The 14,668-nt window shown below is 35.5% G+C and overlaps 1 protein-coding gene across 5 annotated transcripts in view; it reads right to left on the bottom strand.

The window, feature by feature from the left end:
• The window catches only part of klar (klarsicht), a 1,308,544-nt gene that overhangs the window by 38,053 nt on the left and 1,255,823 nt on the right, over window positions 1–14,668 (bottom strand). For all 5 annotated transcript variants that reach the window (XM_069829505.1, XM_069829504.1, XM_069829503.1 and 2 more), the window contains exon 21: window positions 125–346. In XM_069829505.1, coding sequence (XP_069685606.1) covers window positions 125–346 — 222 coding nt within the window. The remainder of the gene's footprint in view (window positions 1–124; window positions 347–14,668) is intronic.

Consider the following 14,668-nt stretch of genomic DNA (forward strand, 5'->3'; position numbering starts at 1 on the left):
AGCATGCAAACTTTACAGAGATTTAGTAGGCTTTGAAAATCGAAGCGGCTAACGTAACTCATAGAAATTTAGAAAATATTAGTAATAAATAAAAATATATGTAATAAAATAAGTGACTACCAACCTTTGCCATGTTGACTAGAGCTTCACTGCCGGGTGCGAGGGCATTCTCCAGGTGGCGCGCGAGCCGCCTGAGGACCGCGAGTCGTCGCTCCCTCTCGCTGAGTTCCTGTTCAGAGCCGGAGTCCGAGATGCCGCTGTCAGACAGGGAGCCCTCGGTGCTCTGGGGGGTAGTGGTGGTAGACACCAGCGTCGTGGTGCTAGCGTCTCCCAGCACCAGGGGACTCTGCAACACAAGCAACGCCTGGCTCAGAAACCTCAAAGTCAAAATATGTTGAAAAATAGCTCAAGAATTGAAGGGTTCAAAACCGTATTAGTATTTATTTATTTAATCTGGTAGAGATAAGGCCGTCAGGCCTTCTCTGCCCCTCTACCAGGGGGCATAGTGGGCCAAGCGCCATTTACTAAAACCGTAGAAAACAAGGGTTAAAATAAAGTTATTACCATAATTCAATGGAAACATATACAGCAAGTAATATAAAGTATACACATTAAAACTCAATTATATATCAATCTTCATTAAACTATGGTATTCACATAACATTAATCATTGCTTTCTGCGTTTTTAATAAATGGCGCTTGGCCCACTATGGCTCTGAACCCTTCAATTGCTGTGTCTATTCCAATAAATGTTTCCAATGAAATTGTGTTCTCTTTCTGTTAACGGGTCCTGGCGAACTTAATTTTTACGACCCTCGTAATTGCGGTCGACTGGCCAAAATTTGTATAAACACTTCTTTTGACATTATTAACATAGTGGAAGAAAAAATTTAACTTTTTTATCAGCCCCCATCAGAATGTTTGCTTCTAAGTCTATTTAGAATCATTGCACAACAAAGATATGAATATAATCTTTTAAAGTAATTAATTATTTTTATCACTTGTTACAATACTTCTACAAAATCAGGAACTAGTGATTTTGAAACAAGTGCTTCTCTATGAAGAAAATAATGGGCAAATATTATTTCAGAGTTAATTTGCTTTGCTAAGGCCAAAAATTCTTTCATATTAACTCTTTCAATTTTTTCAATTACAACCATGACCGCGGCACACCAGCGGATCATTCACGGCAGACACACTCTTGAAATTAATCTTGGGAATAGTAGAAAATCTCACATATGTAACTTGTAACCGTAAATCATTGCTTGCAATATCCCTTTATTACTCTTAACTGTTCCATTGTTCATGAATTAAGTATTAATTTGAAAGTGAAAGTCAAACATTGTTATATTAATCTACTAGGGTGTTATGCATAGACATTTCGCTAGCCCGCGCTACGAGCGTGCTAAACTAGCCCCGGCTATCGACTGATTACTTGTACAGGATTCATATCATATTATCATATCGCTAACACAGGTTTATGAATACGAAAAACGTTAGTTCGCTTATCATCCACCGGAAGCCCGCGTTAAGAATGTCTATGAATTATCCTTATTATCTTTTTAGGTCGTGTATTTACTCTGAAACGGTTGGACTTTCTTGTATATATTTTGCATTGATTATTCCTCAAACATCTCATTAATCTTTAACAGGATCTATTTTTCATTAAGGTGCATTCTTTTACATAATTAATTTGAACTGTAACTGTGACCACTATTTTATATTTTATTTTTTATATTATAACTTTACTATTGTTTATTGGTTATAAAATATGTATTTTGATGCCAACTATAACCCTAATATACCTCAGGGTGAAATAGGGTTTATTAAATTCGATAATAATAAAAAAAAGAAAATCAAACCCGAAACCTCGCGGTTTATAGCCAGGCAAGCTAGCCACTGCACCAAAGTGTCGTTCCTATCCTCGTATCTACGTGAATAAAACTGAACTGTTTTATTTATACAATAAAATCCATCTAAGAATTATACAAATAAAATGTAGGTACTCTGAAACGCATACAGTAAATATTTTAGAATTAAATACTAGTACTAAAATAATAACATTTCCTCAATCGTTTGCTAGATAACTCTACTGTAAATAAAAACAGAAGAGAAGCAGTGAATGAGAACGCAGTGGCCACGAGGTTTTTGTGATTCTTTCAAGAATTATTTGTCCGTTCTTACGATTCAACTTGTTTTTGGTTCACCCTACAGTGAGAGGCATCGTAAAATAACACTGGTAATATCGTTAAATAAAGGCTCCTGTCTGTTGTGTACATCGGCTTCTGAGAGGCCGCTCCTTCGGGCTACCGAACCTCTCAGGAACCACTAATAAGTAAATAGCTTCACAAGGGCTTTATTCTCGAGGAGAAAAAATACCTGGTGTTCATAACGATTTCTGTGAGATGGAGAGAACTACTTACTTACCTGGTGCACTTAAGAGATGGGCTCGTCTTGTAGGCTCCGGTATAGCACACAGAGCTATTATTGTGCTTGAGAAGTCTAGTTGGGAGAGCTTATTAATTTATGGCTTTTAATGGAATATTGGGATTATAATTATTATCCTCAGATGAAAACAATGTTTTAGTATTATTCCTCAGCTTCTATAGTACTATTAATAGTCAGTCCTCCTGGATGGTCTTGCATTGTCACGATAGTTATTTGATCCGACGTTCCTAGGTTCAAACCCGGTCGAGGTCGATGAAATCCTTAGCATGATTTACGCCGGGAGGAAAGTAAAGCTGGAATAAGGTAGGTGTCCCTGATATGGCCATGCTAAGGTTTGAGAATTTTTCTAGCCTCCATTTTGAAAAAAAAAAATGTAAACCACTTTTTTCTTACTAGTTCTCAGTCTAATGGACTTTCTTAAAACAATTTCCTTTCCCCATAAAAATAGCTTTAATTGTCCAAAAAGTCCCAAATTCCAAAAGTCTACCTAGTGGCCATATCAGGAACATGTGCACATGATATGGCCACCCTTGTTCCATGTTCTACAAATCGTGATTGTTTTCAGTTTGATAGCGCAGTTGTGCTAAAATTAAATAATTTTGGTATAAAATGAATAAACATGACAATAATCTTTTTTTATAATTTAAAAGTGTAGTCTAAACAGGTTTTTCCATAAAAAATTAAGTCGTTTTTCTTAAAATACAAAATTTTTGCGTAATTCCAGCTATAAGGAATGTAAATTTGTCAGGTGAAAAAAATAAAAGTGAAATGAACTTGATATGGCCATATCAGGAGCAGGTAAGCTTTCACGAAAATCGTTTGATTATGAACAACTCGTAAAAGATACGCCATCAGCGACAACACCAATCAACAGAACATTAAAAACTGAATGGAGTACTACGGTTTTCATGAAACAAGTCTTTGAAAAACATGCATAAAACGAAGGAGACTTACCAGAGAAAAATAAGAAGAGGTCACATGAAAACCGCAAAACAGGCAAGTGTCGCCATATTGCTCAACCTGACTGGATGGAAAACGATCAAGTGACATACCAGGATGCCCTTTCACTGGATGCTGCTGCAATTTAGCGGATTTTTTGGTTAACTAACTCACAAGAGGGGGGTGGCCATATCAGGAACATGGCCATAACAGGAGCACCCACCTTAATCCTATTCCTGACAGGGCTATATACAAAGTGTATCGGCTATTTCTCGCCCACGTTCAATTTCGACGCTAAGTAATCTATGAATACCAAACATTCGTCTGAGAGCTACTCAATTCATGTGGACAGGAATACTTCGCTAATTAAAATTATAACTTCTTAAACAAAAGCATGTTATTCTAACGATTATTATTTTTATTATTATTATTGTTATTATTATTATTATTATTATTATTATTATTATTATTATTATTATTATTATTTGGGGCTAAGAGGGACGAAGTTACAGGAGAATGGAGAAAGTTACACAACGCAGAACTGCACGCATTGTATTCTTCACCTGACATAATTAGGAACATTAAATCCAGACGTTTGAGATGGTCAGGGCATGTAGCACGTATGGGTGAATCCAGAAATGCATATAGTGTTAGTTGGGAGACCGGAGGGAAATAGACCTTTGGGAAGGCCGAGACGTAGATGGAAGGATAATATTAAAATGGATTTGAGGGAGATGGGATATGATGATAGAGAGTGGATTAATCTTGCTCAGGATAGGGACCGATGGCGGGCTTATTTGAGGACGGCAATGAGCCTCCGGGTTCCTTAAAAGCAAGTAAGTATTATTATTATTATTATTATTATTATTATTATTATTATTTGGGGCTAAGAGGGATGAAGTTACAGGAGAATGGAGAAAGTTACACAACGCAGAACTGCAATCATTTTATTCTTCACCTAACATAATTAGGAACATTAAATCCACACGTTTAAGATTGGCAGGGCATGTAGCACGTATGGGTGAATCAAGAAGTGCATATAGTGTGTTAGTTGGGAGACCGAACGGAAATAGACCTTTGAGAAGGCCGAGATATAGATGGGAGATAATATTAAAATGGATTTGAGAGAGGTGGGATATGATGATAAGAGAGTGGATTAATCTTGCACAGGTTAGGGACCGATGGCGGGCTTATGTGAGGGCGACAATAAACCTTCGGGTTCCTTAAAAGCCAGTAAATAAATAAGTAAGTAAGTAAGTAAGCAAGCGAGTATTATTGTCTCATATTTTTATATTTTGTATGTCTAACTTATTTTGACTTAGTCTTACTAATAAACCGCGTATAGTTTTTATACTAGACTTATGCAGAGTTGAGACAGAAAACTTTACTAATAAACCATGCATAAGCGATGGACGTATAAACAACCTGTAACTACACAATGGGAATTGCTTTCCAGTAGTTACATACACAAACCCCTTGTTTAAGCGTTGTATATAGAGAAAAAATGGCCGCCCCTCGAACAGCTGTTCGTATCGACTGTCATTTTATGATGATGGTTGCCTAGTAACCAAAGAAGGACAAATCAAAGAGCACAGAATAATTAGAATAATATTACTGTAGCTTGTACTCTTTGACCAAAATATAGTATGGTAACCGATTAGAGCCAGTTGTACTATCGATACTTCACACGCCACACTAGAGCGCTCTACCGGATGCAATAGAGAACCTCTGATATTCTATTATCTTTCGTAACGAAGTAATGACGAAACTATGACGTAGCTGTGTAACAGTTGTACTGTTATACGCGACATATGTAGTGATTATTAGTAAGGAATTTACACACGACGTATAAACGAGCTACTCATTGTACAATACTGTTAAACGTCTGTATATAGAGTTTTTATTAGTAAGACGTTTAATATTCACATTTTATTATGCCTTTTCTTTTCTTTCTATATATTACCGGTATATATTATGCCTGATTTCTACCGACTTGTTATTTAAATTGTATTATGATTATCTACTTAAGTTTTTGTGCGTGTGTGTGTGTGTGTGTATGCATTGTAAATTTGTAGTGTTTTTTGTATAACAGTTTTACTGCTGGTTGGGTGTTAGAGAAGGCCGTAGGGCCGTAACTCTGCCAAGTTAAATAAACCATTATTATTATTATTATTATTATTATTATTATTATTATTATCTTTCTCAGGATAGGATTATCTTTCTCAGGATAGGGACCGATGGCGGGCTTATATGAGAGCGGCAATGAACCTCCGGGTTCCTTAAAAGCCACTTGGAAGTAAGTATTATTATTATTATTATTATTATTATTATTATCATGATCATCATCAAATCACGTTTAAATTAATATTACGGTAAGATACAATAGCTGAAGACAAAAACATTGGCAACAGTTTCAAGAAGCAAGGAAGAATCTATCCCCCTTAAGTTGGTGGGGTGGGGTATGAAGAGTGTCCTACAGGATTCTGCACCAGGGTAGCTATGAGCTGCGTGGCTATAATGAAAAGCATGGTGCCGCATACAAAGCAGATCAGCCATGTCGGCCGGCGGCCGGGAACTTCATCTGTGACGTCAGCCCAGCGACGAGGTTAATGTCGCTATTTTGCAGTTCAATTTTCAGATTTACTGCTTCAGAAGGCGCTGATATTCAGCCTATATTTACGGGAAGATTTGTTCAGAAGTTACCAAAGTGCGAGGAGTAGTTTATATTCAGTTTATACGTCATAATTAAATCAACATCATCTCGAAACCCTTGCAAATGTATTAAACACAATACATTTCATACTTTGTGCCATGTAAAAGCAGTACTGTCTCGTGGAACTTTACTCAGCTAAAGGCCGTTGTATAAATTCGATAAATGTGTCAACTTTGAGCAGAATTCGCTACAAACATTCTTACATGGACTGAACATTACTCAGCCAAGATATGAGGGTGTATGAAATTATTCAGAACAAAAATATAACAAAGGGATTAGCTAAGAAAATTTCCAGAAAAATAATTTATATGAGGCGCGTCCAGAAAGTATGTTTCCCTGGAGCCGTTTACAGAAAGAAAACACAATTTCATGGAAAGATTTACTGGAAAAGATACGTCAATTTTATTGTTGAGCTATTTTTTAACATATCTGTCGTCGATTTGCAAAAAAGGAGACACGTACAAAATAACAAAGTGTTGGAAAATCGCAAAAAAAAAAAAACATAACAGACTTAAAAAATTAAAATGTTTATAAATGTTATGTTTTATTTAACGACGCTCGCAACTGCAGAGGTTATATCAGCGTCGCCGGATGTGCCGGAATTTTGTCCCGCAGGAGTTCTTTTACATGCCAGTAAATCTACTGACATGAGCCTGTCGCATTTAAGCACACTTAAATGCCATCGACCTGGCCCGGGATCGAACCCGCAACCTTGGGCATAGAAGGCCAGCGCTATACCAACGTGCCAACCAGGTCGACTAAAATGTTTATAAATCCTGAATGTATGTTTCCATAGTGATCTAATTATAAAAACATAATATATGGACAATCTAATTTAACTTAGTTACGGTTTTTGCGATTCTCCAACACTATTGATTTTGTACGTCCCCTTTTGCAAATCGACGACAGATATTCTCCCACAGATACCGTGATATCAACTTTTGTATTACCTATTGTTATATAAATAGGGGGAAAAACAATTATTCTCAGATAAATTTGCATTTCTAAGAAACATAAAACATAACGTTAATACCTCTTTACTTGAGATTGCACACTTGATCTCAAACATATGAAAAGAAAATTCCTAACCTTTTAATAATGCCTAGTAATTAAATAAAGACTGGGAAACGTATTATTATACACTGAAAGGTAGAGATGATGTTTCAAATAGGCTACTAGATAGTTTATACATATATAACAATTGCCAAAGTAGATAAAAATTCTGTCAGGTATAAACAACTCTGGCGATTCAAAGCTACTTGACGTTCGGGACTTCGGGAGTGATCAATCTCGACGTCTCGAAACACTCACAAGCAGTCTTTACGTCAAGGACGCGATGTATACAACATTGTCGTGCGGGTTTTCGGCTTTGCGGGCGCTGTTAGTCTTGCTTTCTCAATCGTTGTCCATCTCTAAAGTATACCTAAATATTGCATTTTATTATTTTAATTCTAGTACAGGCATTTCATATAATCATTTGAATTTCCTTACATCCACTGTCAATTTTGTTTAAATCCTTCAATGCAAACTGTTAACGCAAGAGAATTCGGTTACATGAATCAAGTCAACAAATCAATTCACTTGTTCGCTTGGCACCTTTAATACATACGGTTAAGCCTGGTGAAACCTGACGCATGCGCGAGCACCTGCAGGCTACCCTCTTATTGTCGGGTACATTTCATTCCTCACACGATATTAAATTTGTATTTTTACGCTGATTCCACAGCCCATCCCGAGTACGTGACCTGAGGACCGGATTGTCATTAGTATTGACGATCGTATCGCAGCTCGGTAGCAAGATTTAGTAAGTTTGTCCTTACGGTGACCGCCCTTAACCCAATTCCCGCACTGCAACCACAACAGCTAAACCAATTCAAGCTCAGCTCTTGTTTAGAGTCGTACGGTTGGACGAAAGTGTAGGCTATAGCTCGGCTTCATTGTAATTACTTTCTAAGTTTCACTGTGCAACTGCTACGTGCAATTTTTTGTATTAGAGATTTGTGATAAAAAAAACTAAAATAGGATCTATCAGAATCTTAACATACCTGCTCCTATACGACAATAAGGGTGATAAATACGAGAAAAGAAGTGAAAAAAACAATGACGAAAATGAAAAACAAACATGTGACGTATTCGAAATTTGATGAGAACAACAATGACGATGATAAACACGAAAACAAATTGAGAAAGACAATGACAAAAATAAAAAACAAACATGGTGACGTATTCGAAATTTGATGGGAAAGACAATGACGATGATAAACACGAAAAAAAAATTGAGAAAGACAAAGACGAAAATGAAAAAAAAAACATGGTAACGTATTTGAAATTTGACGGGAAAGACAATGACGATGATAAACACGAAAAGTGAGACAATGACGAAAATGAAAAACAAACATGGTGACGTATTCGAAATTTGACGGGAAAGACAATGATGATAATCACGAAAAGCGAGAAAGACAAAGACGAAAATGAAAAACAAACATGGTAACGTATTCGAAATTTGACGGGAAAGACTGACGATGATAAACACGATTAAAGAAATGAGAAAAACAATGACGAAAATGAAAAACAACATGGTAGCGTATTCGAAATTTCACGGGAAGACAATGACGATGATAAACACGAAAAAAAGTGAGAAATACAAAGACGAAAATGAAAAACAAACATGGTGACGTATTCGAAATTTGATTGGGAAGACAATGACGATAAACACGAAAAAATAAGTGAGAAAGACAAAGACGAAAATGAAAAACAAACATGGTGGCGTATTCGAAATTTGACGGGAAGACAATGACGATGATAAACACGAAAAAAAAGTGAGAAAGATAATGACGATGACAAACACGAAAAAAGTGAGAAAGACAATGACGAAAATGAAAAACAAAACATGGTGACGTATTCGAAATTTGATGGGAAAGACAATGAGTATGAAAAACACGAAAAAAGAAGTGAGAAAGACAATAACGAAAATGAAAAATAAACTTGGTGACGTATTCAAAATTTGACGGGAAAGACAATGACGATGATAAACACGAAAAAAGGAGTGAGAAGGACAATGACGATGACAAACAGGAAAAAAGAAGTGAAAAAGGCGATGACGATGATAAACACGAAAAGGTGAGAAAGACAATGACGAAAATGAAAAACAAACATGGTGACGTATTCAAAATTTGATGGGAAAGGCAATGACGATGATAAACACGAAAAAAGTGAGAAATACTATGACGAAAATGAAAAACAAACATGGTGACATATTCGAAATGTGATGGGAAAGATAATGACAAAGATGACAAATGTCCACTACGAGGACGAAAACGTTGATGGCAAGTACGACGATGAAGACGAAGACAAAATTACAATAAAACGATAATGTAACACGTAGGGAGGGACATGTAGAAAAGAGTGACAGAAGGCTGTACTTGGATATTGGGTCTTGACGTTTACTATCAATATTGTGCAAAAAAATAAATAAATAAATAAATAAATAAAAATTAAAAAAAAAAGGTAGAACAAATTTACAACGAACAGACTGAAGTTTCAACAGTTCTTCGAGGTTTTACAATCAAATTATTGCGACCATGAGAGTTCTTCATTATTAAATTGTAAACAGGAGAAACTGGTGTTTTACAATCAAATTATTGTTGACCATGAGAGTTTTTCGTTATTAAATCGCAAACAGAAGAAAGGAGTGAATGTTAAGAACAAATTTGCAAAGAATTCAGAGAAGTTCCAACAATGTTCCGGGGTTTTACAATCAAGTTATTGCTGACTGTGGGAGTTATTCGTTATTAAATTGCAAACAAAAGAAAGGAGCGAATGTTAAGAACTATTTTTCAAAGAATATAGAGACGTTCCAACAATGCTCCGGGGTTTTACAATCAAGTTATTGCTGACCGTGGGAGTTCTTCGTTATTAAATTGCAAACAAAAGAAAGGAGCGAATGTTAAGAACAATTTTGGAAAGAATACAGAGACGTTCCAACAATGTTCCGGGGTTTTACAATAAAGTTATTGCTGACCGTGAGAGTTCTTTGTTATTAAACTGCTAACAGAAGAAAGGAGCGAATGTTAAGAACAATTCTGCAAAGAATACAGAGACGCTCCAACAATGCTCCGGGGTTTTACAATCAAGTTATTGCTGGCCGTGGGAGTTCTTCGTTATTAAATTGCAAACAAAAGAAAGGAGTGAATGTTAAGAACAATTTTGCAAAGAATACAGAGACGTTCCAACATTGCTCCGGGCTTTCACAATCAAGTTATTGCTGACCGTGGGAGTTCTTCGTTATTAAATTGCAAACAGAAGACACGAGAGAATGTTAAGTACAATTTTGCAAAGAATACAGAGACGTTCCAACAATGATCCGGGATTTTACAATCAAGTTATTGCTGACCATGAGAGTTTTTCGTTATTAAATTGCAAACAGAAGAGAGGAGAGAATGTTAAGAACAATTTTGCAAAGAATACAGAGACGTTTCAACAATGCTCCGAGGTTTTAGTATAAAAATTATTGCAGACACCGCAAACAGCTCGTTATTAGATTGCACGGAGAAGAAATGGGCGCCTGTAAAGAGGCGAAGACTTATGTTATGCCCGTCTGTAAGGTGTTCGCAATATTTTACTTTAGGTAAAGAATGCGAAACAAAAAGGGTGGCATGAATGTATAGAAGGAATGATAATAATGGCTGATAGATATATGTAATTAGGCCCGGCCGCTTGGAGAAATAAGAAAAATCGGGCGCAATAGCAGGAAAAAGAAAAGGAATTGGTATTGGATGTGCACAACAAGAACTACTTTATCTCCCTCGCTGCAGTTTCGACACAAATGACACATAACAGATTCGCTGCGAATTCCTCCGCTGCAAGTTTATAAACTATTCTATTTGTTCAGTTTTGTATAGACGCTGGAGACGGAGAGTTTTTAATAGCTGTTATATTTCTTGCGCGCGCCACTGCGTATCTTGGGGACGATGTGACAGGTGAAATGAGACAGACGGTGGCGGCGCGATCGGAAGGAAGTGGCGAACAACCAGTATTTGCAGACGAATTGCCTAGCGTTTACTTTATATGCAAATGAGAGCCGCGGCGCGAAGTCAGGAACGGCGCGCAGGCTGCCTCCGCCCATTAGTTTCGCGATGCGGACGACAGAATTGCACGTTTCTACAGCGATTATTTCGCGATTTCTATGTACCTCGCTCTCATATTATTTTACCTATGAGTTAATAACAAGCATCCTTTATGATAATACAAAGAATAAAAATAGGGTATTCTTCTGTAGTCTACATAGTGAAAAAGACTGTCAGAGAGTGACTAGTAACACAAGGGAAGAGGATACTGAAATTTCACTAAAATTAACACTTCATTTTTTTTCTCTTAAAGTCTTTTGACAATAGAGAATATATTACAAATAAAGTTTAAGTTCTAACCAACGAGGTAGATACTATAGAGAGGCTAAAGACTTCTGAAAGTTGAAGACAACTGAACATAGGTCTGCCATATTTTGGTTAGTCAAAACAAAGGGGCGTGGCTCGGATGTTGTAGGAAATGACTGTGATGAAGTTAGTATTATTGTGAATTGAGTTACATAGGCCTATTAAGACTATGTTAATAAGTAAAAAGTAAAATACACACAAAACTTCACGTTTTATAACACCTGTAGGCCTATGTTTTTATTACTTTCACTAAATATAGCCCAGATATTAAATGACAAGCTATACTCAATGCAACCAAAGCAAAGAACCTAAAGACGGATGAATGTATTCAGCAGAAGAAAAATAAATAATTTTTTGACTTCGTCATAAATTTAATGACCTTACAGCTAATCTAACCTAATATGAAATCATGTAATTCAGTGCTCACCAGGTGATTTCAAGAGAGACGACGTATGTAACTAATAGGAGTAAAATATAGGAAAGGTAATGGCGAAAATTAAAAACAAAAACCAGTAATTAAGTTATTGAGAAAAATTCATTTGAAATTGGAATTAACACAGAGAACTTTTGAAAACTGTAATTATTAAAACTACAAATAACCTCTTAGCATGCAACATAATAATTAAAGAATGACACTAATAGAAAGTTACTCGTGATCATAACTCACCACATTTATTAAAACGATAAGATACTTTCGATTAACATTGTTATCAGAAACAACAGGAGCCATAGCTAGCTACACTTCTTTTAGCGTGATGGAGACATCGTGTACTCTATTATAATTTGAAACAAATATTGTCGCGTGATGGAGAATCGTGTAGTCTAATATAATTTGAAACAAATATTGATCTCACACGTGTCTCGCAACTAGGCAGAGGCTTTTGCAGAATAAAACTGTTCTTACATTATTTTGAACAATAATGACAAATTGTGTGTGATGCAAGTGCTAACTTTCCTCTTTGTTAACAAAAAGAGCCCTACGCATTAATAAAAAGAAAATTGGAGTAGGCCCTATAAACACAATAAATACTAAACTCTTGATGGTACAAACTTATTAATACAGATATTTCGCTTATGCTCAGTCCGTCTTATCTTATAATTCTCTGGGGCAATGGTACTTGTATTGAGAGGGGTTAGTTATCCAGCAACGAATATTATGATTTACGGTACATTCCATTTAAATCCGAGGGAATGAGATATTTTTGGAAATTTTAAAGTCTTAATTATTACTCTTTCATTTATAAATCAGCTTTGTACAAAACCTATAGCGAAATGTTTAAATTAAATATTGATGTATCTGAAAAATATATTTTATTTTATTTTACCTGCCAGAGTTAAGGCCTGCTCTTCCACTGACCCAAGTCTACAATTAATACAAATAAATAAATAATAATAATAATAATAATAATAATAATAATAATAATAATAATAATAATAATATGTTGTGAAATATTATTATTGAAAGTGTATCATACAAGAATATGAAATGAAGTATTCATTGGAAACTATGAGACACCTTATTATTCAAAGAGGCAGTGTACCTTTGATAAGCACTCCTTGCGGAGGCTGGTGGTACTATAGACCGCCATGTTTTGTAGGGAACGATCCATAGTACTGTTGGCCTCCGCAGGGAGCGCTTATCAGAAGTCTTTAGCCTCTCTATAGTATCTAACTCGTTGGTTCTAACTCATTGCTATGACATTTAATTATGCCATTTTTAAAACTCAGTTAACCCACTTCATTTTCCAATCTCATTTGCTTCAAATTTACAATATTCTCAATCTAAGTTCAGTTGTTTATTTTATATAATTTCATTCTTCAATAGTGTGGCAGCCCTATCGCCAATAGTTTTTCGTTTTATTCACTAAATAGCAGGAGATAGTATTATTCCTTCAGTTGTTTTTCTCAGACATGCTTAAAAATTGTTTTGACCTAAAGTATAGAAATGTGGTTATTACAATATCTTGACAGAAATAGTTACTGTAGTGTCTGAAACACTTAGTATGTAAATAGTGTGTATTATATAGGTTGCAGTTAGTGTAGTTTTGTGTTTTATAGTTAGTTACAAAGCATGGACAGCATTAGCAAATTGGAGGCTAGACTTGTAAATAATATGAAAACTGTGAGGAACTGCTCAAAGAATGAGGCAGAAAATGTAAAAATAAACGTAGTAAATATAGTAATCCCACAACAGTCATTGCGTGATTGTTCAAGTGAAAGTTTATAGCAAAATGACTCTTTAGATCTGTTTTTCCGTAAACTGTTTTTTTTTGTCACCGTACTCGCCATAAATTGGTATAACTCAGAAACTACCAATAATAGGAAGCTCAAATTTTTTACAGATCTTAAACAGACAATTTAAAAAGATTTGGCTTCATTATAATTTTGATGTTTAAGTTGAATATGAAAATAGTTAATAATATGGAAAGAAGTGAACACAAAAACTGAAATCCATGATATTCTAAAATTTGTTATAATGCTTCTGTAAAGCACATTAAAAAACAAGTGAAGCCATTTTATAGTAAATCTTCTTGTGAATATAATGTTAAAGAACTTCTCAAAAATCTAAGAAACTGACTGAGTTATATCAGTTTTTGTATTGAGGACTAATTGCTATATTTGAACCTCGTTTTTTTAACCTAATACTCAAATTTAGATTTTATATGTACGGTTATTCAGTACACAAAAAATTGTAAGTTTCAAGGAGAAAACACGGAATTTCAAATGTTCAGTATCATCAACCCTTACGACACACAACACTTGTACGGAAAGAAGATACATTTTAAAGAAATGTAAAACTGAAATTAATATCTCTCATAGTGTAATTAAACAAGAAAGTGCCTATCACATTACATTACATATTTATAGCTAACCGTTACTCATATCAAAAGCGGTACCTACGAAGCTCATACATTTCTTTCGTAGCGATGTTGTGTGGATTTCTGGAGATCTGCATTTGGGATGCCGCAGTACTGCATCAATATCACTTTATAAATCATTCACATGAAAAGGATTGGACTGCGGGCCGACTACGTCAGGATGGATATTGGCGTGCAGAGATATGGCGCTTTCGGATGAACAAGACTATACTGTACGCGGAAATGTGAAGCATTAAAGAGTGCCAACATTAAAAAAA

Source organism: Periplaneta americana, chromosome 6, assembly GCF_040183065.1.
Source record: "Periplaneta americana isolate PAMFEO1 chromosome 6, P.americana_PAMFEO1_priV1, whole genome shotgun sequence".
In the NCBI taxonomy this organism is placed as follows: Eukaryota; Metazoa; Arthropoda; class Insecta; order Blattodea; family Blattidae; genus Periplaneta; species Periplaneta americana.